We start from the raw sequence: 22,902 nt of genomic DNA, 5'->3' as shown, positions 1-22,902 counted from the left end.
TCTTTTCTTTAATCATTGGACATATCACAGTGCAAAACGAAAGTGGCACGCAAGGTGCAAATGAATAAATTCTTTTCACGCCGCGCGAGTAAACTGTCAATTCGAATAAATGAGCGACAACACAGCGTTTTTACGTCATGACAAACGCACCCTTTGACAGCTTCCAAAACGCACTTGCGCTTGCTGTCAAAGGATGCGTTTCGCCGTTTCCTGCTTTAGACAGTTCGGTTGTTCTCTCTTTCTTTCCGGCTCGTCGCAGAGTCTAGTGAACACACATTTTGTGTATCATTAAATTCAATTTAAGACCCGTAAGTGTGATCCTTTCGGTTCCGGTGCACCAAAAACCGGTCAACAAACACCGCGGAACGGCCCGTTCACTGTGGGTTGTGAAAATGTCGTCCTGTGGCCTGAAAAGTCCATTTCGTGGCGAATGTTTTTCATGCTCACCACGGACGGAAGGAATGCTATGGCGTTTTTTGACAAGTCGCGACCACCCGTGTGTGTGATGTTGACACGGGCCGGGACTTCTACCAGTGGAAGTTTTTATTAATCCCTTACATTTTGCATTTCTTCTCCACCCCGACAGTGTTAAGGCGTCGCAATGGGACGCGTTATTCGCGCGCAGCGTAAAGGTGCCGGATCCGTGTTCCGGGCACACACCAAAAAGCGCAAGGGACAGCCGAAACTGCGTAATCTGGATTACGCCGAACGTCACGGATACCTGAAGGGTGTCGTGAAGGTAGGTACAGGTTGTGCAGGATGTTGCCACGGGTTGCTAATTTTGTGTTTCTTTTCTGCTTATAGCAAATTATTCACGATCCGGGCCGCGGCGCACCGCTGGCGGTGGTGCACTTCCGCGATCCGTACAAGTTCCGGCTGTGCAAGCAACTGTTCATCGCGGCCGAGGGCATGTACACCGGCCAGTTCGTGTACTGTGGCAAGCGCGCTCAGCTGCAGATCGGCAATGTGCTCCCGATCGGTCTCATGCCTGAGGGTACGATCGTGTGCAATCTGGAGGAGAAGACCGGTGATCGGGGCAAGCTGGCGCGTACCTCGGGCAACTATGCCTCGGTTATCGCGCACAATCCGGACACCAAGCGGACGCGTGTGAAGCTGCCGTCGGGTGCTAAGAAAGTGCTGCCGTCGGCCAACCGTGCGATGGTCGGAATCGTTGCCGGTGGTGGTCGTATCGACAAGCCCATCCTGAAGGCGGGTCGGGCGTACCACAAGTACAAGGTGAAGCGCAACTGCTGGCCGAAGGTGCGCGGTGTGGCCATGAACCCCGTCGAGCATCCGCACGGTGGTGGTAACCATCAGCACATCGGTAAGGCGTCGACCGTCAAGCGCGGAACGCCTCCGGGTCGCAAGGTCGGTCTCATCGCTGCCCGCCGTACCGGACGTATCCGAGGAGGCAAGGGCGACGAGAAGTTCAAGGAGAAGGAGAAGAAGTAAGCGGCGGCAACGACGGCGTCACGTCGGTAGTTGTGCTGCGGTCCGCGGCTGGTTTCTACTGTTGGCACCGATGCGCGCTGCTGCGGAACTGTTCGTTTTTGTTGTTCTACGCTCTGTATCTACGAGAGGAGGACATCGCTGGGAGAGTGACAGGAATGTGAAAGGGTGTTCGAAACATTCGCGGAGGAACATCCGTTGAGGGGAATCCTGGGGTGGTTGAAGCAAGAAATAAAAAAAGGAGAAGAAAACTTGCAAACAAATCAAAGGCCGTGTTCCGTCAATTCCTCGGAAAGAAATCCGCCTTCGTTTTGAGGTTTTTGGTCATATAGACTATATTTTGATACTTTTTTTGTTTGCTTTTTTAAGAGTGTTCACAAATAGTAAGATAAACTTTTGCTGAGGGTTCGTTTTTTTATAGTAATCTATAGTGTGTTCATCTTCTATGCTTACGATGCAGCATTAGTATATGTTGTATGCTGCTGCTGCTAGTGATAACTTTCCATCATACGTCCGACTTCCTTCCGCTCTCTGTCTCTCACCGCCCTCCATCGTACCAGTCCTGCTGTTTAACCCTAACCCTACCCAGCTGCGAAGCTTCTCCTTCGCTTCGCTCGTTGTGTGTTACAAACTATTTACAAAGTACAACAATGCGAGACACACCCATCAACCCGTGCCCGTTAACTTCTTGGTGCGGTCACCGCACGACGTCACTGTGCGGGGTGGTTCCGTGTGATGGTTTCATGTAGCAGTTATAATTCACGTCAATCAATCATTTGCTCGCCAGGGCACTCTAAAATATGTGGCTTTCTTCGTTTACACACATCAAATTCCTACCAAAACTCTCGAATCCGAACGTCCCGTTTCGGTGACTCCGGATGTGGTATGTGAATGTATTAGGTTCATAAAAGGGGACACGCATACGACAGCAAGTACACACGCATCCGTGTGCGGTTCGTAAAGGTAACAAAAGCAATCGCCATCATGCGGCCCTAGCAACGGAAAATGCTACTAGATCGGGACCGAAAAGGGAACCTAAATCTGTGGGGATCGAATCACTGCTGATGACGTGTCTAGGCCGCAAAGGACAAAGTAAAACTCCATCCTTCCGTAATCGTAATAGAGAACGAGATCGGTGCGCACAAACGGATCGTACTTGCGGGCGGAAACATACTGTGTGGGGGAACATCGAGAGGTGACACAGCACAGCAAAAAGCACTCCTTCCGTGTTCGGTGTTTAGTAGAAAAACAGCAACCGCTCCTGGGCGGACGTGGACAGCAGACGCCAGGTGCGCTTGATGCTGATGTACTGGACCAGCGCTCGGACGCAGATCAGAAACCCGAACGCCATGATCAACCACCAGAGCCAGGAGTTTTCGTGGGATGCAAAATCGGTCGAGTGCTTCACGATCAGCGTCCACTTGGCGAGCGACAGCCCAAACCCGGACAGCGCGCCGTAGCGGGCGGCGATGGTGTGGCAGAAACAGGTCAGCACCAGGAAGCCGATCCAGTTGAAGAGGAACGCGATGAGAAACGCGGTCACAAACACGATGTCCGTCCCGAGCAGACTGTTGTCGGCGCTAATGTTTTCGCCGTCGGCATCGATTGCAATGAACGTAACCTGCGGCCCACCCGGCACGACCGGTCCGCGGCCCATCGACGTGATGCTCGGCGGTGGCGGTGGCATCGGTGGCGGCAACGGTGGCAACGGGAGCTCGTGGTTAATCATTTTCTCCATCTGGACCTCCTCGTACGTCGGTAGCTTGGTAGTGAGCTCCGGCACCGGAACACCCGTCCCGTGCTGTCCGTACTCATCGCGCTGCGAATCGTGCGCTTCGTACGGTGGGGGCGCACTAAAATCCGCCTTCGGTGGCGGCAAATCATCCGGCCGATTGTTTGTTGGTGGCATCGTTTTGGCTTTTCGGTTCAGTTCACGTTTCGGTTGGTCTGGAGACGAAAATCGTTAGAGTGACACGTTAAGTGGGTGCGTCATGTGATTACTTTTTCTCGGTTCACTTTTTCACGGTTGTCAATAGTTCAGGAATAAATTTAATTACTGATTCGCCAATTTTTTGCCACCTGGCACTGCACGAAGTGCAAGCGATAAGAGATAAAGACGAATTCACAGCTCCATCAAAACAAACAAAACTTCACTCCTCTGACGGTGCGTTTTGTTTTGATGATTCACTGCCGGAGGATAATATCGATTTTTTCATCTTCCGAACGAAAACACTGGACCGAATTACTGCTCCATAGTGCGGCACTGTTGCCACTTACCTCTCTAAATCCGTCCGCGCTGTTGGCCGTAGCGATGTGGGTCGTAAGTAGCACACTCTGTCGCAGAGCTGGACAATTTTGTCGTCACTGCTTTGGCCTGGAGGCTCAATGGCCACCCTAGCACTGCTTCTCCAACATAGCACCACAGTACGTGTATTAAATAATCGCTCGCCCGTCTGCAATCCGACAATCAGCAGCCAAAACGTTTTACGGACCAGCAAACAGTGAGTGCGAACAGCGAAAGAGCAGCCGGATTGCGTTATTTATTTAGCGATAACTTCCGAATGCGGGCTACGATTTGTGTAGCGCACAAAAGCAAATATAAATTGTCTTTTTCTTTGCTGGACTCTTCGATGTTCGTGGCTGGGGGTGAAATTGGTTGACAGGCAACAAATGACGCACAAAGTGAGCGGTGCCCAGTGGTGTTTGCTAGGAGTTGTTTGTAAACGTTGTTATTTTTGCTGAAGGTGATCGATTGAAACAAATGAATCACGTAAAACGTCCCTTTAATTAAACACATTCAAAGTTAGTTTAAATGTACATCATGAAATAGCGAATTAAACGATATCTCGATACGGTTAGTTCTTACTGAGCAATAAGTCCTGAGTGGGCAACAGTCTGACATTCGAGACCTTTCAAAAACTGAGCTACCGATGGCTTTGGCGCGAACACGAGCGCCATTTGTTGTTCGTTACGGCCATTATCAGAACGGTCTCTGGACGCTAACAGGCTTGTTGGAATTGGGAAAATTTAACTTTAATTTAGCACCACTTAAAGCAACTTAACCGGCCCTAAAATGCAACGTGATTACGCAGCCGATAAAGGTAAGCAACTCATCAACGCTCTGTTTGATTGCATTTCATGACCAATTTTTGTGGTTGTCCCCGATAGAAACTATTAAATCTTTTCTGGCCGAGTTTTACCGCGAAGAAGATGATGGAAGGAAAAACTTTGTGTACGCGCGGCAGATGACCAAAATAGTGCACCGCGAACAGGTGCAGCTTACGGTGGATATGGACGATGTGGCCAGTTTCCAGGACGAGCTGGCGCTGGCGATGCAGTCCAACAGCCGACGCTATGTGAAGCTCTTCTCAGACGCCATCTTCGAGCTGCTGCCACAGTACAAGGAGCACGAAGTGATGCACAAGGACACCCTGGACATCTACATCGAGCACCGGCTGACGGAGCACGGCCGCTTGCACAATCCGAACGATGTGCGCGACCCGCGGAACGCGATTCCCATGGAGCTGGTCAAGCGGTACGACGTGTACTTTAAGGCCCCGAGCACTGCGAAAGCTCTCTCGATCCGCGACGTAAAGGCTGACTCTATCGGAAAGCTGGTGGCCGTGCGCGGTATCGTGACGCGGTGCACCGAGGTCAAGCCGATGATGACGGTGGCGACGTATACGTGCGATCGGTGCGGCTCGGAAACTTACCAACCGGTGACGGCCATGAGCTTCCGGCCAACGATCGATTGCCCGTCCGAGGACTGTCGAGTCAACAAGGCAGGCGGCAGATTGTATCTGCAGACACGCGGCTCGAAATTTGTCAAGTTCCAAGAGATCAAAATGCAGGAACACAGCGACCAAGTGCCAGTGGGTCACATACCGCGCTCGCTGACGGTGATGTGTCGCGGCGAGACGACGCGTTGCGCTCAACCGGGCGATCATGTGGTGGTGACCGGGATTTTCTTGCCCATCCAGAAGACGGGTTTCCGGGCGGTCGTTTCGGGACTGCTGAGCGAAACGTTTGTCGACGCGCATCGGATCTTGTGTTTAAACAAGTCCGACGATGGTGAGCTGAGCAACGAGCTGACACAGGAAGAGCTGGACGAGCTGGCAAAGGATGATTTCTACACGCGGATCGCGAGCAGTCTTGCGCCGGAGATTTACGGTCACTTGGACGTGAAGAAAGCGCTGCTGCTGCTACTGGTCGGTGGTGTGGATAAGAGCCCGGATGGGATGAAGATTCGTGGTAACATTAACATCTGCCTAATGGGCGATCCGGGTGTGGCCAAATCGCAGCTGCTCGGGTACATCGATCGACTGGCGATGCGCAGCCAGTACACGACCGGGCGCGGTTCTTCGGGCGTTGGTTTAACGGCGGCCGTCATGAAGGACCCGCTAACGGGTGAGATGATTCTCGAAGGAGGAGCCCTGGTGCTGGCCGATCAGGGCGTATGCTGTATCGATGAGTTTGACAAAATGGCCGAAGGGGACCGTGTATCGATCCACGAGGTGATGGAACAGCAAACAATCTCGATCGCCAAAGCGGGCATCATGACGTGCTTGAATGCACGCGTGTCGATCCTGGCCGCCGCCAATCCGGCATACGGACGATACAATCCCCGGCGTACGATCGAGCAAAACATTCAACTGCCGGCCGCACTACTGTCACGCTTCGATTTACTGTGGCTCATCCAGGACGTACCGGATCGGGACAATGATCTTCGCCTAGCCAAACACATCACGTACGTGCACAGCCACGGCAAGCAGCCTCCGTCGCGCATCAAGACACTCGAGATGGCACTCATCCGGCGCTACATCTCGCTGTGTAAGCGCAAGACTCCCGTCATCACACCCGAGTTAACGGATTACATCGTCAATGCGTACGTTGAGCTGCGCCGTGAAGCGCGCAACGGTCGCGACATGACGTTCACATCCGCCCGCAATCTGCTCGGCATTTTGCGCCTTTCGACGGCGTTGGCTCGCCTGCGACTGTCCGATACCGTACACAAGGACGACGTACAGGAGGCCCTTCGTTTGCTTGAAATGTCCAAAGATTCCCTGAACCAAACCGAACAACGTGTCACGCAGTAAGTATCGCCCCAGGGAACTAATTTGGGGACGGTGGAACTTTTTGCATCATTCTCAACGCTCTCGATCTTGTTGCAGTGTCCAAAACACGTCCGATAAAATCTTTGCCCTCGTGCGCGAGTTGGCCGGCGAAAGCAAAACGGTTAAGGTCTCCGACATAATGGAACGCTGCACAACGAAGGGCTACAAACCGGACGAGATCGACGCGTGCATCGAGGAATACGAGGAGCTGAACGTGTGGCAGGTCAACCAGACACGAACCAAAATCACCTTTATCTAAGGTGGTCAATGACCCAATCCGTTGCAGTGTTCCAGGTTCTGCATTCGCTCGTTTAATCGATTTTTTCTCATTTTTATCCAATCCAAATCGTGTTATTGTCAGAGTTAAATCTTTGAACGGTTTTGTTCAAGGAGCTTATTAGTGTTTTGTGTGAGTTTAAAATACATTATCCCATAAATTTAAGGCATTCCTTTCAGCAACAGTAGCATTGTCGTGAAACCAATTTTGTTTTATAATAAACGATTCAAAATGTGACGAAACGAAGGAATGTTAACGTTTTACTGGAGGGCCAACCGTAAACACTCGATTTGACATAAAGGTTTAACGTCAGATTTGATTGATGGCCCTTATCCTTATGTCAAAACGTTTGTGCGTAAACCGAGCGTTTGTTTGCAAACAAAGATTCTTATTTGTGATGTTTTTTTAATTTCAACTATAAGTTTACCTCAATTTCAGCAAGAAAATGGATATTACCAAACAAAAGATAAGAAACGAAAAACTGGTAAGTATTTTTAGGATAAATGCGTAAGTGTAGTGAGCTTGGTGATCTGGAACGCACCGGTTCCGGTGGACGGAACGGTTAGTTATCAAAATCAAAGTTAAAGTTTTGGATAGGTGATTATAAGTGACGGTCATGGGTAATTTGTTAGAAGAATACAAGAAGGTGTACATTTGCTTTTTACATCGTACAAAGTTGTGCGGACAGCGGTCCGGAACGCTCCCGGATTATCGCCAATTAGTGTACTTATGTACCCCCGCTGATAGAGCAGTCGGTATTGCTCTTCGCTGTCACGCAGCTGGCCTGAGTTCGAATCCCTGGATCGATTGTCTCGCAGCCGGTTTCGATTTCCGATACCGGCGTGACAGGGGGTTGGGGCGGGACCAACAACACCGCCCGTAAAAACGAACTGTTACTGAAAGCATCCACAGATTAACATTGTCCCTAGTGCAGGATAAGACCGCTCAGCGGTTGTTTTCCTGTATTCTGATTAAAATTTTCATCTTTTTGAATTTCCTTTTTTAGAACCAAGAGCAATCATTACAATTAATTGAGCAGGTGAAACAGTATCCTGAGCTGTGGTGCAAGACTTACAAACACTACCGAAACATAAACAGGCAGGAATCGGCATGGGTAAGACTATCACGGGAGTTGGCCATAAGCGCGACGAATGCAAAGTATAATTGGAGTGCCCTGCTGGCCAACTTTCGAGTCTATCGGGCAAAAGTTAAAAAGAGCCAGCTTACTGCGTCAGGTAGGATGTTGAACATTGATATTCTCATACAGCATATTCCTTAACATAGCATGATATTCTTTCCTAGGACACGACGACATTTATAGGCCATGTTGGTTCGCCTACGAGTCGATGCTGTTTGTAAGCGAAGCTTCGGATGTGGTGGAGGCAACGCACACAGTAAGTAATATATTTCATTAAAAGCGCTATAAGTTTATATGTAATTATAAAAGTAAGTTAGTACTCTTAGTTTCTAGCATACGATATAAAAATAAAAATATTTGCTTTATTTTCAGATTGGACTAGCGCGACCAACATCACACTCCCACAGTGCAAAAGCAATGCAATCGACGGTCACATCAATCAATCGACAGCAATCGACGGTTACATCACAAGTTCCCTGTTCTTCGCAGAACAGCTCTCCGGTCTCTGCCGATATCACTCCTGATATCTCGAACAACATTTCAAATTGCCCATCGCCAGATTTATTTACTTACTTACTTACTTATCCGGCTACAACCGCCGAGCCGTCTTTGCCTGCTTCAGGGAACCTTTCCACCGCTCGCGGTCGAGAGCCGACAGATTTATTTGCTTCATTCAATGATGACCTATCTACTGATCCTCATAGCTCGCCAAATACCGATTCAAATGTGCTTCCACCTGCTTCGACACACCGTGTTCCCACTTCCCCTGTTGCATCAACATCCACAACGAGACAGCGTAGACAACGTGCCAACGATAATAACGATAAAAAGCATGCGGTTTCGGTGCAGGCGCTGGTCGATTTTATGACTCAACTCTTGCAGCGGCGTTCATTCGGAATCGCTATCCATGTAGCTAACTGGATAGATAATTTCGATACTCGACACCAAAATTTGGCTATCGCAAAACTATACCAAGCAATGGATAGTATCGAAACTGAGATTAACGAACGCAATGAAACAACGACGTACCAGTAGGCATAAGACGGGAAGCACAAGCTTACAGATTCCTGTACAAAACAATATATTTTAGCAGAGAATAAACCAGCATGATTCCAAGCATTGCACCAACCATTTTTTTCGTCGTGATCACTCCCAGTGCCCTACTTCCTACTTCTGTGGCTACCATTGGCGAGCATCTCCGTCTTTTCACGAGTCAAATGGAGGGAGTTTTATCTACGGAGTTTTCCTCGGCAGATATCTTTCCTAATCGAGAGAGATTGTGGCCACCTAACGGACCAATTTCAATCCTTACCAAACGTACGCTTTGAACGTTTGTATGGAAAACATCGAAACACGATTTGACAGTAGGCGCTGTCAGATCACAAAACACCGCAAAACAGTTCCGAGAACGGAGAGACGAAAGGAGAAGAAAAGCAAAGTGGGAGTGAAAAGTTGTTTTTTCAGTCACCCACTCGCCCATTAACGGTATCCATCCAGCGCCATTCATTGCGCTTATCAGTGGACATTGCGTGCATAATTAAACGTGATTGCAAAACTACCCCCAATTTGCACCCTCATTTGCCATCTTGTTGGGGACATCGATCTATCCCCCACATCGGTCAATGTTAATGGAAATAGTTCCATCACGGGTTGAAAAAAGAGAAGAAGAAAAAACCTTCACCCGCAAGGACGTTGCTAAATCAGGAAACTACATTCGTGGCTGTGTGGGTTAGTCGTCGTGAAAACACAACCGTTACCCAAGGGTTCGAGGCCACCGGATGATGATTGCTAGTTTGTTCGTAGAATAAATCAATCAACTACGCCTGAGGGGCCCTCTGACCCGGACGGAACGAGTGTGTTCTTGGAGTGCCGGCAATGCAGAGTCTGTTGCGGGATTGAAAACGTCGAAATTCCATTACTGAAGCTGATCCGCAACGGTACACGGTATGACACGAATACGGACGGATTCGATCGGATTGCGATCGGGCGGCGGCGTCAGTGAACCCACCGCCAGCACCGGTTCATCGTACGAAGGGCTGGTGACACCGTCGCCAGAAGCGACCGAAACGGCGGCGGTGGTGATGGAAAGTTCCATCATGGACACGGACACGGGCCTACCGAATGATGCGAGCGAGATGGTGGTCGCCGTAGAGGACGTGGTTTCGTCGATCCACCAATCGGCGGTCGCCCTAATGAACGGAGTGGCTGTGGCCGCGAGCGCGAACATCAATAACATCAGTAACAACAACAACAGAGAGGATGATAAGCGTGCCGATAAGGGTGCAAAGCGTGACCAGCGCTCCCAGATTATTGATGATTTTGCCAGCAACGATGACGACGAGCAGCAGCGAGCTGTAAACGCGATTCACGCTCATGATAGTAGCGTTGAACTGCGGTGCTACGCAGCCGCGGCCAGTGGCGGCGGTGATGTTGATAACGAGCACCACAGCATCGGTATGCTGGTAGACGGGGCAACGGTCGGTGCGACCGAAATCGCGATCGAAAGTATCTCGGAGACGGTGGTCGACGAAGCCCAGCACACGGAACCGATCGTTGGGGAGGAAGAGGTGGTGCCAGATATTCCGTTCCAGGACTCCACGAAGCAGGAATGTATTGGAAACGATGATGACGGTGACGATGATGATGATGATTTCACGGAGGACGAAGATCCGTTACTGCAGGAAACGTTTAACGCGCTCATCAACGGAACAGGGGGGATCGAGGTGGTGGATACGAGCGAGCGGATTTCGCCATCACCAGAAGAACAGAACGTCTCGGACGGTGCTGGCGGTGGGGATCCGATTGCTACTGCCGGTGACGGTGGCCCTGTTGAGGAGCTGGCGGAGTCGGATCGGAACTATGAGTGCACCTACTGTGGGAAGCTCTTCACACGCTCCAACACGCTGTCGTATCACTTGAAGGTACACACCGGTGAACGGCCCTTCAAGTGCAAGCATTGCGCGAAAGCGTTCCGCGAGCACTACCGATTGGTGAAGCACCTCAAGACGCACGCCAAGCACGGGGGTTGCCGAGAACGAGACCGGTATCGGTTGGAGCGCCGTGAAGAGCGCGCCCGAATGGCACTGCAAGCTCAGCAAGCATCGAGTCGGTTGGTCTCGGCGGTGGCCGTGAAGACAACGACGCCGATGGCTGCCGCTGCCGGTTCGCCCGAGGAAGACTACACCACGGGTGACAGTGAGCGGTTCTTCAAGACGTACGAGCTAGCCGACGGACCGGAGGCCATGAAGCTGGAGCCCGACATTTCGCTTACGGTCGAGGGAGTGTCCGAAGGAGCGGTAGCGGCCATGGCTGACGTGCCAATGTTGGAGGAAACGGTGGAACGATGTGAGGAGGAAGAGATCGGTGCCGCTGAGGAAGCCACCGCGTCACTGCTGGCGGGCGAGGGAACGACCGACGTTCGGTATCAGATCATCGAAGAGCGTATCAAGTCGTTGCAGCGCGAGGTGCATTTGGTCAACCAGAACCTGAACCGTGTCGAGTCCAAGGTCGACGGGTTGACGCGTATGATCTCGCTTTTTATTGGCAAGTTTGAAGAAGATCCAGCAGCCCTCGGTGATGCCTCGTCAGGGGCTGCGACAGTAGGTGGCCAGACCGTTGCGTCCGTGACCGTCGAACCGCCGCTGGTTCCGTCTTCAGCGCCAACCATTCCACATTCCCCAGCACCACCATCCCCTGTGGCGGCAGCGGTTGTTGCAGTGCAGCCGAAGACTACGGTGCTTTTGGCCACGAACAACCACCAAAACGTCCACCATCAGCAGCATCCGCTGGCAGTTAGCAGCGCACAGCACCCGTTGGTTTACGGTGCGGGAACCGTGCTCTCAACGATAAGCCCACTTCCGACCACCGTGACACAGGTGTCGCAACCTCAGACACTGGTTCCGGAACGTGAAACTCGCAGCAGCAACGTCCACAGCAACAATCCGGCCCAGTTCTATCATCGCTCACTAACACCCGCTCCTGCCCAGCAGACCCAGCTCGCTCTCGGTGGCAATCAGCTGCTCGATACATTCCCGGACGTGCCGGAACTACCGATCCGGACCGTGGGCGATTTTCTCGATCTCAACGATCACTGCACCGATAACGAGCAGTTCCTTCTCCAGATGGTAAGTCCGGGCCCGTAAGAATGGACGCACCAGGGTCTTGATGGGGTCCCGGGACTGATCGACCGTTTTCTTTTGTAGATGATTCGCTTGCACTCGGAAATACACAACTCGCAGCCATTCCAGCGCAACATCAAACGGATGATGGAAGCCCTCGTCACGTACGAGGTCCTGTGTCAGTTTAGCTGGAGCGGTAAATCGGCCATCAACGGACGTGAGTAATCTGCCAGTGGGCGGGCGGGATGGTTGACGCAATGCAGCAACTAAAACACTGGTACACTGCCCTTTCCAGAGTACACCAAGTACGTGTTTGGCAACAGTCTCGGCATTATCGATCTGCTGACGAAGACGCTCAATCTAGGCAAGAGCGCCAAGGAAGCGGAAGCAAACCAGAAGCCCATCTTTGCGGCCATTCAGAGCTTTATCAAACACTCGCGCCAGAACATGATCCGCGATAGCCGCAAGCGGCGTGATCCGATGCGGGCCAGTTTGGTCGGTGCGGCAATGGCAACCGCCAGTGCCGTGGCGGACAGTACGACGTCAACGGGAAGCTACCTGGTGGCTACCCCGACGCAGTCAGGAGACTGTCCCCCGGAACGACATCAGCTCATCAAGCAGATCAAAACGGAGTACCAACACCATTCGCATCCGGAAGAGTTGGTTAATCCGTTCTAGAAGGATGCGCAAACCCCTCTCCTCGTGGGGCCATACATTAAAGCTGTCCCATGTAAATAGCTACTATCCCAACAACCACGTATTTAATGTTGATAAAATATTGAACAAAACTCTAAACTCTTGTAAGGATGTCCCGTTATAGCTAAGAAGATTCTTCCTTCACGGAGGATTTATTGTTTTTATATAGTTAGTTTAATGTTTTTATTTCCCCACTTCATACTATAATGCTTAAAAGTGTAGCTTTCGATCTACAATTTATTTGCTATCTCTCGCGCGCATCGCTCGGGAACACCTAACGGACTATACAAGATTGTTTCGATTGTTGTTCCAGTTGTTGGGGACCGTTTCATGGTACGGTGAAGATCAGCTACGTGATCATTGGCTGCTACTGATCATTACTTAGGGTGAGCCCTGCTAACGGGCGACTTTTGAGGGACAAAGATAGCTTCAACTCCGCTGAATTCAAAGCATGAAAAATAAATTAGTGCAAAGTGAAAAGAGATAGAGAGAGAAATAAAGATAGATAGAGAAAGAAGGAGAGAGAGGTAGCAAACGTTAGCTAAATTTGCAAAGATATTCCGATTTTCTTTAGTGACCGAATGCTCAGAAGCAGCTTCCTACGCGCAGTGCCATTCTTCGACCGATTCCCACGGACCAACCCCCGCTCAACTGGCAACTCCCGTTCATCACTCTTGTAACGTAACGTTGTTGCTATCGTTTGGGGCCAACTCTTCCTTTTCCGGTTCCGATGCGCGTTCGAACCGATGGCTTAGGGCCTCGAAATGATCCACACCAAACCCGCTGGGTACCGATCCGGTCCCAACGCCGGTTGTTGGCGTGGTGAAGTTGCGCAGATAGTGATAGAACCGGCTACCGCGTCGTTCCTGCATCGAACGATCTCGCTCGGTGCGGCAAATCTGGCGCAAGATCGGTTCATAGTCGCAGCTCGTAACTCGCGATCGAACGCCGCTAACACCAACGTACGACGCAATGGTTTTTCTGCGTGAAGAAAACAAACGCAACATTATTGTCGGATTCGCGCAAGTCGCTGTGTGTTTTATGCTACTTACATTGGTTCTGGCTCGAACTTGCGCAGGCCATCGTACTTCTTGGCTGGAGCCGGGATTTCGTCTTCGCAATCGTCCTTCGACTTTGCACGATGTGCGTTGCTCCTTCCGAACCATTCGATCCACGATGCTTCCAGCAGCGTGTGGGCAATATCCTGCGAGAGTTGCTGTTGCTGCTGCTCGTCCTGTGGGTCACGCCCATGCCGGATGCGGTTCTGTTGCATCACCGCCCAGCTCACCTCCGCTCGGCTTATGTTGTCGTACAGCTCACCCATCGCTTCGATCGTGCTCGAGCGATCGTGCCAAGCTTCATCACCATTCCGATGCGTTCCCTTCCGTTTCTTTTTCCGTCCCTTGGGAGTCACGGAGACAGTGCGTTCGGTGAAGTTTTTCGCTTCCCGTAGTGCCAATTCCATATTGCACCACAGCGTATCGAAGGCGAGGGGCAGCTCGAGGGTAATTGTTTCATTTTGATTCTCCACAAACAACCGATACAGACGGTCCGATTGAGGATGTTGCTGATCAGCCGCGTTTAGGTCCGGGGCCGCAGGCTCCGGGTCCTCGCTGTGAATGTAGAACTGTAGCTCGTTTAACGTTTTGCGCATATCCTTTCCGTTGCGGGCATACAAGCGGCCAATGTCCTCCTTATCGATCGGTACGCGTTCAACGAGCGCCAAGAGGGAAAGGAATTTGGCCACATTCTCGATGCCGGGTGCGACGTAGCGTATCACATTGTGCCGGTTCATGTAACGGGCCAGGTGCGGGCAGGAAGGATTCGTTGTGGTCAGCACGATTGGTCGCTTCGAGCTCGCCACCAGCTGGTTGATGGCCCCGAGGAATCCTTCGTCCTGCTCGAACACAATGTCCACGTCTTCGATGAGGATGAGCGAAAGTTTACTCTTGGACGACGTTCCTTCACTGCACGAAGGGCGACGCTGAAGGCAATTGCTAAGCAGACTGGCCACCGGAAGCCGCCCCGCAACACCCTTGCCCGTAGCTGCACGGACACTACCACCAGCCACCAGCAAGCCATCGGTCGAACTCTTTCGCACCTGGTGGCTCTGGGTGGCTTCGAGCAGTTCCTGCAAAATGAGCCGCCCTTTTCGCCGGCTGCTGGCGTTGATTTCGAGCACTTGGAAGTGCATCTCGTTGGCCACCGCGTACACGTTACACGTTTTGCCGCACCCGGATGGTCCCACCAGAACCACGTGGTTGCAGCTCGTGCCACCGGTGCTTTCGTTCGAGTGCTCCTCGTCGCCACTGTTGCTGTTGGATGTAAAGTAATCTCCATTCACGAGGCCTGCCCTCCTACCGACATTGCCACCGTTTCCTCCTTCGTCCTGCCAGGGCATCAGGAAGCGTTTCAGCATCGTCGCCGGCACAAAGTTGACCAGTATCTGATCGGTGCTCTGGGGTTTGTACTTCTCCGTAAACAGCAGCTCACCGTTCCGGCACCCTGCCGGCATCGGGTCGATAAATTCGATGCTTTCGTCATGCTGCGAACCTCGCGCATCCTCGGCCTGGTGGTCTTCCTGTTGTTGGTGCTGCTCGTAGATCGCACGGAACTGTTTGTAGCATTTGTACACCGGAAAGTGCTGATAGCGTTGCTTGTACTCGCGCACGATTTCCTTCACGTTGGCCACTTCCGGTAGCTCGCCATCGACGCACTGCTCGTGGCGATCCTCGCTTATACACCGCTCCAGTGCGTCCTCATAATCGTACCCGTTGCACGTCGTGAACGTTCCAAACAGTATCTTCCGATTGAGGGTCCTTGCTTCCGACTTTTTGGCGGCTGGCGATTCCACCGTCGGTGGACGCAATTTAATGCAACTGTTCCTGAAATCTACCACACGGCGACCTTTTAATCGTTCTTCTTCCGCTGGTTCAAGCTGCGTGACGTGACTGACCAGCGGGAAGACGGGCGATTCGTTGAGAATAAACTCTTCGTACGCCGCACGTTTGTCTATCTCTTGGCGCAGTATGTCCGGCAATCCGGACATCAAAAACAGTTGGCGCGCTCGGGCCTTTTCCGGATCGATTGCTGGTACCTTCGGTGGTCGCTCTTTTACAAACAGCGGAGCAAGCTTGACACTTTTCGGTGTCGAGGGGGCAGACGACACGGAGGATCGCGCTGCGTCACGGTTAACCGCAGTATTGAACATATGAAGCGAAGGACTACGGACTACTTTCATGATGGTGGGTGAATGGACGTTAATAATCTTCAACGGTGTAACGATCGGTGTCGGTTTCTTCTTTTCGGCACTCTTCGGCGGACTGTCCCGCTCAATGGCGGCATAGTCCTTGATACGATTTGCACACGATCGCCGAGAACGACGGGTCCCTGTCGATTCTTGTCGTTCGGCGCCGTTCGGTGTTGCCACATCTTCCGGGCCACCTGCTTTACCGTTGACGAGAGGCGGCGGAGACTTTGATTTCTTGTTGCGTTTCGTTGATGCCGATGGCGGTTTTGGTGGCGGTGAAGCTTTTGTGACCCCATTCTGTGGTGACACTTTGTTGAAGTACCCCAGCAGACTGTCTTTCTTTTTGCGCGGCGATGAAAGATTCCGCAGAAACTCGTCATCCGAATCGACTCCCCGGTTAGTCGGCTTGGTTACTTTCGCAGCACTAATTTCGGTTCCTTTCTTGGCCTTTTGCTCACACCGTGCGCTTTGCTTGGGCGCGGTATCGCTCCGGTCCAACGCAGGGGAGTTTTGAACCAGTCCTTTACGTGCTTGCTTTTGATGATCGCTCTGAGAGCTGGTGACGATCGTTACTTCCTCCACTTCGCTATCATCGTCCGCCGGTTGCATATTGTGGATCAGTTTTTTCAACCGTTTCGCGCGCTTGTTCAGCTGGCGCTCGATGTACTCACCATCGGCGTCCTCGCGAAACTTCCGCTTACCGGCCCCTTTCCGTTCGGCCCACTGTTCGAGCTGCAGTTTGCGTTTGGCCTTCTGTTCCTGGTGCGGCAGCAGCTCGTGTTCGTTCGCCGGCGACGGTTGGCGCTCCTTGCCCGGTGAGTTCGAACCGATGCTCTTGTGGCGCGATTTCATCATCAACTGAAATGCGTTGACCTTTTTATTCTCCTTGCCAGCATTCTTTTCCACCTGCTTGTCGGTGCTGACGGTTGAGGGAGACGGCACGGGCGATTCATCTGTTGCGCTCATTTGTGGCTGTAATTCCTTCAGACCTTTTTTGGCCTGTTTCGCTGCCATATTTCTCTTCCGCGGTGAAGTGCGTCGCTTAGGAACATTGGATTCTAAAACGTAGGAAAAGCAATGAATAATTGGACCCAGAACCGAGTCCCTCTTTGTCACCGTTCAACTTACCATTCATCTTTTCCTGTCCTTTGATACTGGCAACGTTCGTGTCGGAACATTCGGTGACTGCGGCCGCTTGCCGGATGCGTGCGTGTTTCTTTGCGTGCTTACGTTTCTTGAGCGACTTCAGCACCGAAGTCATGTTCTCCGCAATCAGCCGATCAATTTCGGGCTTTGATAATTTCGCTAGTGCCGCTTTCGATGACGACGAAGACGAAGATGATACTTCCGATGCCGAGGATAGTGAAGATGCTGACGATAGTACGATCGGTTGTGGCGGCTCACGCGGATCGTTTAGAATTTCGTTTGCATCAACAGTTCGTATTGCTGGCGCCATCATTGCATCCCCGTCCGACTATTCACTGTCATTCGGTGGCCGTGATTGTGAAGGACTCGGGAACAGCACAACCAAAAGGTAAAGTTCTTAGATGCTTTGCAGAAAATGAGCAACGTCAGCTGCTCAGCGGTAACCGCGCGATTACAGTGAACTTTGGCGCCACACTTTCACCTGCGCTACAAAACCACGTACGAAAACATTGCACCGGATTCATTCACTACCATTCACAGAGGCCATAGCGCGTTCGGGGCACGAAAACCTACACTTTTCTTCGCTGCAAAACCGCCATGGAAAGCTTCTCTTGCGCCATGGAAACTCTTTTGTCATATTATCCCTTTGACGTATTGCATTGGCGCGCGTTTTCCAAGCGTAACCCAGTAAGACCAAAACAAAAACACTCACACACTCATCGTGAGTGGTCTGTCAGTATGGAGTGCAACGGAAACGGTCGCGTGGATGACAACAAGGATAAGCATTTGAATAAAAACTAAACGTGCGTTTCCTTTAAATCAACAATACAAACTACAATGCGCAGAATACCAGTAGGAACACGTAATAAAGCAAGTACTTTGTTTCCTAACAGGAAATGTACATTAATTGTAGTAAATTGCTGCCCGAGCTGTGTTTGTGCCGCTAGCCGCTGCACAAATTTCCTGATTCCGCAACATGCATGGGGCTTGGGATTGCTTCACAGCTTCGCCACTTACTGCCCGGTTCAACAGCCGCGATAAGCAAACTGCGAATAAGAATTGATTAACAATAAAATCAACATACGCACGCGGCCACAACAATAAAAAAAACAATGCAGCGAAGTGTGAAGTAATCGATTATCGCAACTTCCGATTAGGTTTGAATTTATCGGCCCGTTACGAGGCGTAGGCGAGTGGAAACGATTGGCGGTGCGAATATTGGAAAGGCTGTGCATTTTACAAACCGAACCGAAAGAAACCCACAGATCGACGGGCAAATCTTGCGGCGATTGGCCACAGCGAGTGCATCTAACGCTAGCCAAAACCAATCGTACCCGACCCCGGGTTCGGAGCAAACCCGATTCGAAACAGTGCACCACCGAGCATGATCGATCGTGGTTTTTACTACTCTATGCCACCACCATTTCTTCGATTGCAAGTGGAAAGAAAAACCGTTGGCTGTTAGTTCGCCGTCAGCAGAAATGAGTGTTAGTTTGCATGTCAGGAAAGAAATTTTCCGAATTGCGTAACCCAGCCAGCCAGCCACATTTCCTATTGCCCTGCCCTGAGTTGCGGCCCCAAGCCCCGGCCCCCTTTCAGTTTCAAATAATTGAGTTTTCTTTTTTGGCATTTTTCCTCCAACCTCCCCAAAAGCTACAGCACAATCTAAAGTGTCGTAGCTTGTGCCACTGGGTTTTGTTCGAAACGTAGCCCAATTGTTTCGACTCCCGGGCCTGATGATGCCCGCGCAAACTTTCGCGTTTTACAATAGGGGGCCGAGGAAAACCTCAGTGAAAGCATCCTCTGTTTTGCGGTTCATTCAATGCACAACATCAGCCCCTGAATTTCTCTTCCCAACCGTTTGGAGCATTGTGTGACAATAATGCAGTCAGCGATCTACAGGAAAAAATGCCAAAATCATGCTAAAGATAAAAGTCATAGAAAAGCTTTCGGCACACTGTTCGGTTATCTGTGCAGAGATGGGCAATGGGTCCAACGAGCCAAGTTGCCGCCGTAGGTTATGTAATAAACTCCCATCACTTCTTCCCGGTGGTCAATCCTTTTTCTAGTAACTGCAGGCAAAGAACCAATGATTGGAGAAAACATCGTTTAACATCGTCGTTGAACAACAGAATCTCGTCTTCGAGCTAACTCTTCACTTTTTGTTGTGCCATTCACCCGGACGGTCGACAGTAATATTGTTTGTAAATTACTCGTCAGCCATCAGCGATGTGACGATGGCAACAACCTCCGGTGTTGGCCGGTTTCGGGCTTCAGACGTGAGCAGTGGTTGGCTGAACAATAGTGATCCTGCGGGGGACATTGCAGCACCATATCTTTGCTTTTGCAAGGGTCTCTCCCTAAGGGAGGGAGAAAACTGGTGGACCATCACGATGGGCACGGGTAGGGCACTTTCATCCATTCGGTTGTAATGGCTTCGCTGACACCACGGGCTTCGGTCACAAAGCGACTCACGTGTAACGGTCCGCAGCGATTTGCCATGCTCAATCGTCCATCGAAGCCCGGGGGTTAGGCACTTGAGATTCATGCCAGTTCGAGCCAGACATCTGCACAGGTCAACTAATTCCGTCAGGACAGGTCACGGGGACCGGGAAGCGAAACAGGGCACGTTTATTGAGCCGTCAACGCTGAGGGACATCTCCAGATCTCAGGCTAGAAAGACCGATTGGTTGAATAAATAACAGGAGAACGCTCGTGGGAACTTGAATTTCGTTCAAACTGTGTCTTCTCTTTCCGTACTTGGCGTGTCCTCCTGTAACTTTAGTGTCACTGTTTGCCGGGACAAAATTTTCTGAGCTTTATCTATCCGTTTCTAGACACCTTAGTTGCCTGTTATGTTTGTTCCTCAAAGCTTTCTCAACAAAAACAAAAAAAACGTGATTCGTGATTCATGAGGTGTACGTTAATTGTAGGTCATTTGTGCAATTTCCCCTCAATACCTAGGCACCGGCCGGCACCAGCATGTCATCATCCTGCTACCGAGGTTTGGCTATGCTTTGCGTAATCTGCATTGACGGTGCACAAATATAATGCGGACGGACGCCTCGGGCGTCCAGGAAGAGTTTGGTGACGACGGCTACGGTCCGTTAGACGGCACGTTTCACGGGTGGCCCTATTGTTTTGCCGTTATTGGCTGCTGCCAGTGGTACACTGCCACTACCAAGCCATATTCCGGTATCCAGTGATTAATGGTTTCAATTTGTTTCCTGCATTCAACGCGACCGACCAAACGGACGGAGACGGACACATCTTCGTTTCTCCCCGTAACACCCAAATTGATTCCACGCTGCGTTGGTCCTTGGAAAATAATGATTTCCAACAACAATTAATGGCGTTTGAATGCTCATTATGGTACGCTTAATTGTCCGTGGCACCCGCGCTTTCTAACTCCTGCTGCTGGCGAATGTTACTATTAATTACCGTGCCGACGTGGGCCCAGGATCTGTCGTGAGTGTGGTCCCATGTGGTGGCCCCCGGATCACCCAGCGCGTTATGATCGCGGATCGAATGAGACAAACTCCGCTCGGCGCTGGTCTGGCTCCCAATCTGCATACGGCGGCGGCCATTCGCCGTTCCATCAATCAACGACCGCATCGATATGGCGCAGTTGTGCGCCCGGCCGCAGCTGCAGTAATTCATTCGCAAAACCGGCCCTAAACGGCCCAGTCTCCTCCCCCCGCAACGCCACTTCCGCCGGAGCTGGAGCGACCATCAATTGATTTGGCATCACGTGCCTTCGGTTCGGTGGCTTCGGGTGCCCAGCGTTTCCTAATCCCTGCGTTTTCGCCGCAGGTGGGGCTGCTCTGCTCCATAATAGGGCTCGCTTTCCAACTTCGACGCTGAGCGCTGGACCAATTTTGCTTTCCAATTTTTCCCGACCGACCGAACTGCGGCGCAAGCGCCAGTTTCCGTAGGTGGCGGAAATTGACGGCGCAGCGCAGCAGCATAATGTTAACACGTGTTCGGTGCCGTCCGCAAAGTCCGTTCCGTTGCGTGGTCCGTTTATGGCGATGATTTATTTCCACGCCCAACTGTCCAATGTTTTGCATTTTGTTTTTTCGTGATGCGAATCATTATGCTGACCGATCGAGTGTGGCGCGATCGTTGCCGAAACTTGCCGACTAACGGCTAATTCTTCACTCCGCGCCGGGAGTGGTGCTAGTGAGAAGAGGCTACTTCCGCACGCGCGAACCATTCGAGTCTTTTGGGCAACGTCCCGTCAGCTTGGGACCATCCGAACCGTACCTCCGTAAGCGTCGGTTTAAGGAGTCTCCCGGCTTGAGCGGTCAAAAGCACTTGCGAAAGCGGCACCGCGCAGCATAATTACCGGTCGGTGGCTAATTCAATCTAACCACAGCTTACGGCCGCACTAGGGTTGGCCCGGTGGCCACTCATCCGAACCGTCGGGACGGCAATCGGCAGGCTAATCGCCCCGCGGATCGCGCCGCCGATCGGATCGTTACGGATTCGACCGGGCACCGACGAAGAAAGCTCCATCGCCACCGGGGGCCCGATCGGCCATTTCTTTTCGCGCAATCGCGGAAAGACTTTCGGGATGACAGATTGAACCCGCTCCGCTCCGCACGGTTCGCTGGGTTGGTAATTATCATTTTCGTCATTATTGTTGTTGTGTGCCGTTGGGTGATCGTCGTCGGCAGGCAGGTGAACTTTTGCTTTCACTTGCCTTGCCGCTGGTTTGCCCTTTCGAAGCCGGTCGACGGATTAAGTGTGCACTCACATCCACCGGGGTTCAAACCGAAACCATTCGGTAGGATAATCAGTGCCATGGTGCCTCTCGGGGCTGCTCAATCGAGCGCAACGTCAAACGGCTGCAATTGCTGCGCGTCTCGTCTCGGGCGGTTGGGAAATCTTTGACACACTCCCGCGACCCAAACAAAGCCACTTTCCGCTTTCTATACAGTTCAATTGCAGTACCTCTCTTCGGTGAGGCCGGAAAATATCACACTCCAAAAGGGAGAAAATTGTGCCCAAAACTCCTGGGACCATCCAGGCGGAAGATAGTTTTTGGGTGTCGCGGTGTCGCAGTTGGGTAACGGGGTCGCCCATAAAACATCGCTCTACATCGCAACTTGTGCAACTTTACCCCCCAACACAAGGCCATCTTTTTTCGATCGACCACTGGTGGGCGAACTATCGCAAAAAGGGATCCCTCCCGGGAGTTTGGTACGTGGTGGCGCTGCGTTTCTACCCACAAACATCGGAGATCGCTTGTCGAACCGAACGTGACCGGGGAGCGGTGTTTAGACGAAGAGGCCCCGGCGGTTTGACGTGCGCACGGTTGCGTGTACTGTGTCGCGTCATGACGAGCAACCCAGCAAGCCCTATTCAATTACGTCCGAGCGATAACGTTGATCATCGGGAGTCTGACGTCCAACTCATCCGGCTACTAATCACGCGAAGGTAACACCCGCCGGTGGCTACTCCGAGCCTCGTGCAGGAAGTCGAAGGTACTTGGGTGATGTGCAGCCGGTGTGACATCCTCCAATACAAGGGCTGGGCCGGGCTGGGGCATAAGTGTCTTTTACGTAAGCACTGAGGAGGTGAGTATAGTAGTGCCTCGCTGGGTAGCGCTAGACATTGGCACATCGATGCAAATGCTGCCGTCGCCAGCAAACAGGAAGCGTTCGGCACCCTCCGGGCGGGCGGGGAGGTCTCTCATTATGCAGAAATTA

At 51.6% G+C, this 22,902-nt stretch overlaps 6 protein-coding genes across 6 annotated transcripts; 4 read left to right on the top strand and 2 right to left on the bottom strand.

The window, feature by feature from the left end:
- The first annotated feature begins 222 nt into the window (after nucleotides 1-222).
- LOC128268768 (60S ribosomal protein L8) lies at nucleotides 223-1,711 on the top strand. The gene is made up of 3 exons (XM_053005976.1): nucleotides 223-308; nucleotides 587-739; nucleotides 805-1,711. The coding sequence occupies exons 2-3, from the start codon at nucleotides 602-604 to the stop codon at nucleotides 1,450-1,452; spliced, it is 786 nt and encodes a 261-aa protein (XP_052861936.1). The 5' UTR covers nucleotides 223-308; nucleotides 587-601; the 3' UTR covers nucleotides 1,453-1,711.
- A 59-nt stretch (nucleotides 1,712-1,770) lies between these two features.
- Nucleotides 1,771-4,080, bottom strand: LOC128278136 (NEDD4 family-interacting protein 1). The gene is made up of 2 exons (XM_053016804.1): nucleotides 3,727-4,080; nucleotides 1,771-3,396 (listed from the first exon to the last, which is right to left on the bottom strand). The coding sequence occupies exon 2, from the start codon at nucleotides 3,356-3,358 to the stop codon at nucleotides 2,687-2,689; it is 672 nt and encodes a 223-aa protein (XP_052872764.1). The 5' UTR covers nucleotides 3,359-3,396; nucleotides 3,727-4,080; the 3' UTR covers nucleotides 1,771-2,686.
- A 372-nt stretch (nucleotides 4,081-4,452) lies between these two features.
- Nucleotides 4,453-6,822, top strand: LOC128267689 (DNA replication licensing factor Mcm7). Its single transcript, XM_053004579.1, has 3 exons — nucleotides 4,453-4,550; nucleotides 4,618-6,541; nucleotides 6,621-6,822. The coding sequence occupies exons 1-3, from the start codon at nucleotides 4,523-4,525 to the stop codon at nucleotides 6,820-6,822; spliced, it is 2,154 nt and encodes a 717-aa protein (XP_052860539.1). The 5' UTR covers nucleotides 4,453-4,522.
- A 463-nt stretch (nucleotides 6,823-7,285) lies between these two features.
- Nucleotides 7,286-8,903, top strand: LOC128279072 (uncharacterized). The gene is made up of 5 exons (XM_053017794.1): nucleotides 7,286-7,324; nucleotides 7,847-8,075; nucleotides 8,143-8,234; nucleotides 8,351-8,479; nucleotides 8,892-8,903. Exons 1-5 carry the CDS (start codon nucleotides 7,286-7,288, stop codon nucleotides 8,901-8,903), a joined length of 501 nt encoding a protein of 166 aa, XP_052873754.1.
- A 570-nt stretch (nucleotides 8,904-9,473) lies between these two features.
- On the top strand, nucleotides 9,474-13,322 carry LOC128275609 (uncharacterized). The gene is made up of 3 exons (XM_053014173.1): nucleotides 9,474-12,102; nucleotides 12,181-12,313; nucleotides 12,392-13,322. The coding sequence occupies exons 1-3, from the start codon at nucleotides 9,925-9,927 to the stop codon at nucleotides 12,772-12,774; spliced, it is 2,694 nt and encodes an 897-aa protein (XP_052870133.1). The 5' UTR covers nucleotides 9,474-9,924; the 3' UTR covers nucleotides 12,775-13,322.
- Nucleotides 13,323-13,460: 138 nt separating this feature from the next.
- Nucleotides 13,461-17,498, bottom strand: LOC128279071 (enhanced level of genomic instability 1). Its single transcript, XM_053017792.1, has 3 exons — nucleotides 17,171-17,498; nucleotides 13,845-17,100; nucleotides 13,461-13,773 (listed from the first exon to the last, which is right to left on the bottom strand). The coding sequence occupies exons 1-3, from the start codon at nucleotides 17,496-17,498 to the stop codon at nucleotides 13,461-13,463; spliced, it is 3,897 nt and encodes a 1,298-aa protein (XP_052873752.1).
- Between the last annotated feature and the right edge of the window lie 5,404 nt (nucleotides 17,499-22,902).

The sequence above is a fragment of the Anopheles cruzii genome, chromosome 2 (assembly GCF_943734635.1).
Source record: "Anopheles cruzii chromosome 2, idAnoCruzAS_RS32_06, whole genome shotgun sequence".
In the NCBI taxonomy this organism is placed as follows: Eukaryota; Metazoa; Arthropoda; class Insecta; order Diptera; family Culicidae; genus Anopheles; species Anopheles cruzii.
Note: the sequence above shows the minus strand (reverse complement) of the source record. Positions and strands in the feature narration are given on the sequence as shown.

Bases quoted from the DNA above. Each gene is read 5' to 3' on its own strand.
- LOC128268768 (XM_053005976.1), top strand. From the start codon at position 602: ATGGGACGCGTTATTCGCGCGCAGCGTAAAGGTGCCGGATCCGTGTTC. The intron at 740-804 runs GTAGGTACAGGT...TTCTGCTTATAG, and splicing joins ACCTGAAGGGTGTCGTGAAG to CAAATTATTCACGATCCGGG.
- LOC128278136 (XM_053016804.1), bottom strand. From the start codon at position 3,358: ATGCCACCAACAAACAATCGGCCGGATGATTTGCCGCCACCGAAGGCG.
- LOC128267689 (XM_053004579.1), top strand. From the start codon at position 4,523: ATGCAACGTGATTACGCAGCCGATAAAG. The intron at 4,551-4,617 runs GTAAGCAACTCA...TGTCCCCGATAG, and splicing joins TGATTACGCAGCCGATAAAG to AAACTATTAAATCTTTTCTG. The intron at 6,542-6,620 runs GTAAGTATCGCC...ATCTTGTTGCAG, and splicing joins ACCGAACAACGTGTCACGCA to TGTCCAAAACACGTCCGATA.
- LOC128279072 (XM_053017794.1), top strand. From the start codon at position 7,286: ATGGATATTACCAAACAAAAGATAAGAAACGAAAAACTG. The intron at 7,325-7,846 runs GTAAGTATTTTT...TTCCTTTTTTAG, and splicing joins AGATAAGAAACGAAAAACTG to AACCAAGAGCAATCATTACA. The intron at 8,076-8,142 runs GTAGGATGTTGA...ATTCTTTCCTAG, and splicing joins GAGCCAGCTTACTGCGTCAG to GACACGACGACATTTATAGG.
- LOC128275609 (XM_053014173.1), top strand. From the start codon at position 9,925: ATGACACGAATACGGACGGATTCGATCGGATTGCGATCGGGCGGCGGC. The intron at 12,103-12,180 runs GTAAGTCCGGGC...TTTCTTTTGTAG, and splicing joins AGCAGTTCCTTCTCCAGATG to ATGATTCGCTTGCACTCGGA. The intron at 12,314-12,391 runs GTGAGTAATCTG...TGCCCTTTCCAG, and splicing joins TAAATCGGCCATCAACGGAC to AGTACACCAAGTACGTGTTT.
- LOC128279071 (XM_053017792.1), bottom strand. From the start codon at position 17,498: ATGGCGCCAGCAATACGAACTGTTGATGCAAACGAAATTCTAAACGAT. The intron at 17,101-17,170 runs GTAAGTTGAACG...CCTACGTTTTAG, and splicing joins AGGACAGGAAAAGATGAATG to AATCCAATGTTCCTAAGCGA. The intron at 13,774-13,844 runs GTAAGTAGCATA...TTCTTCACGCAG, and splicing joins AAGTTCGAGCCAGAACCAAT to AAAAACCATTGCGTCGTACG.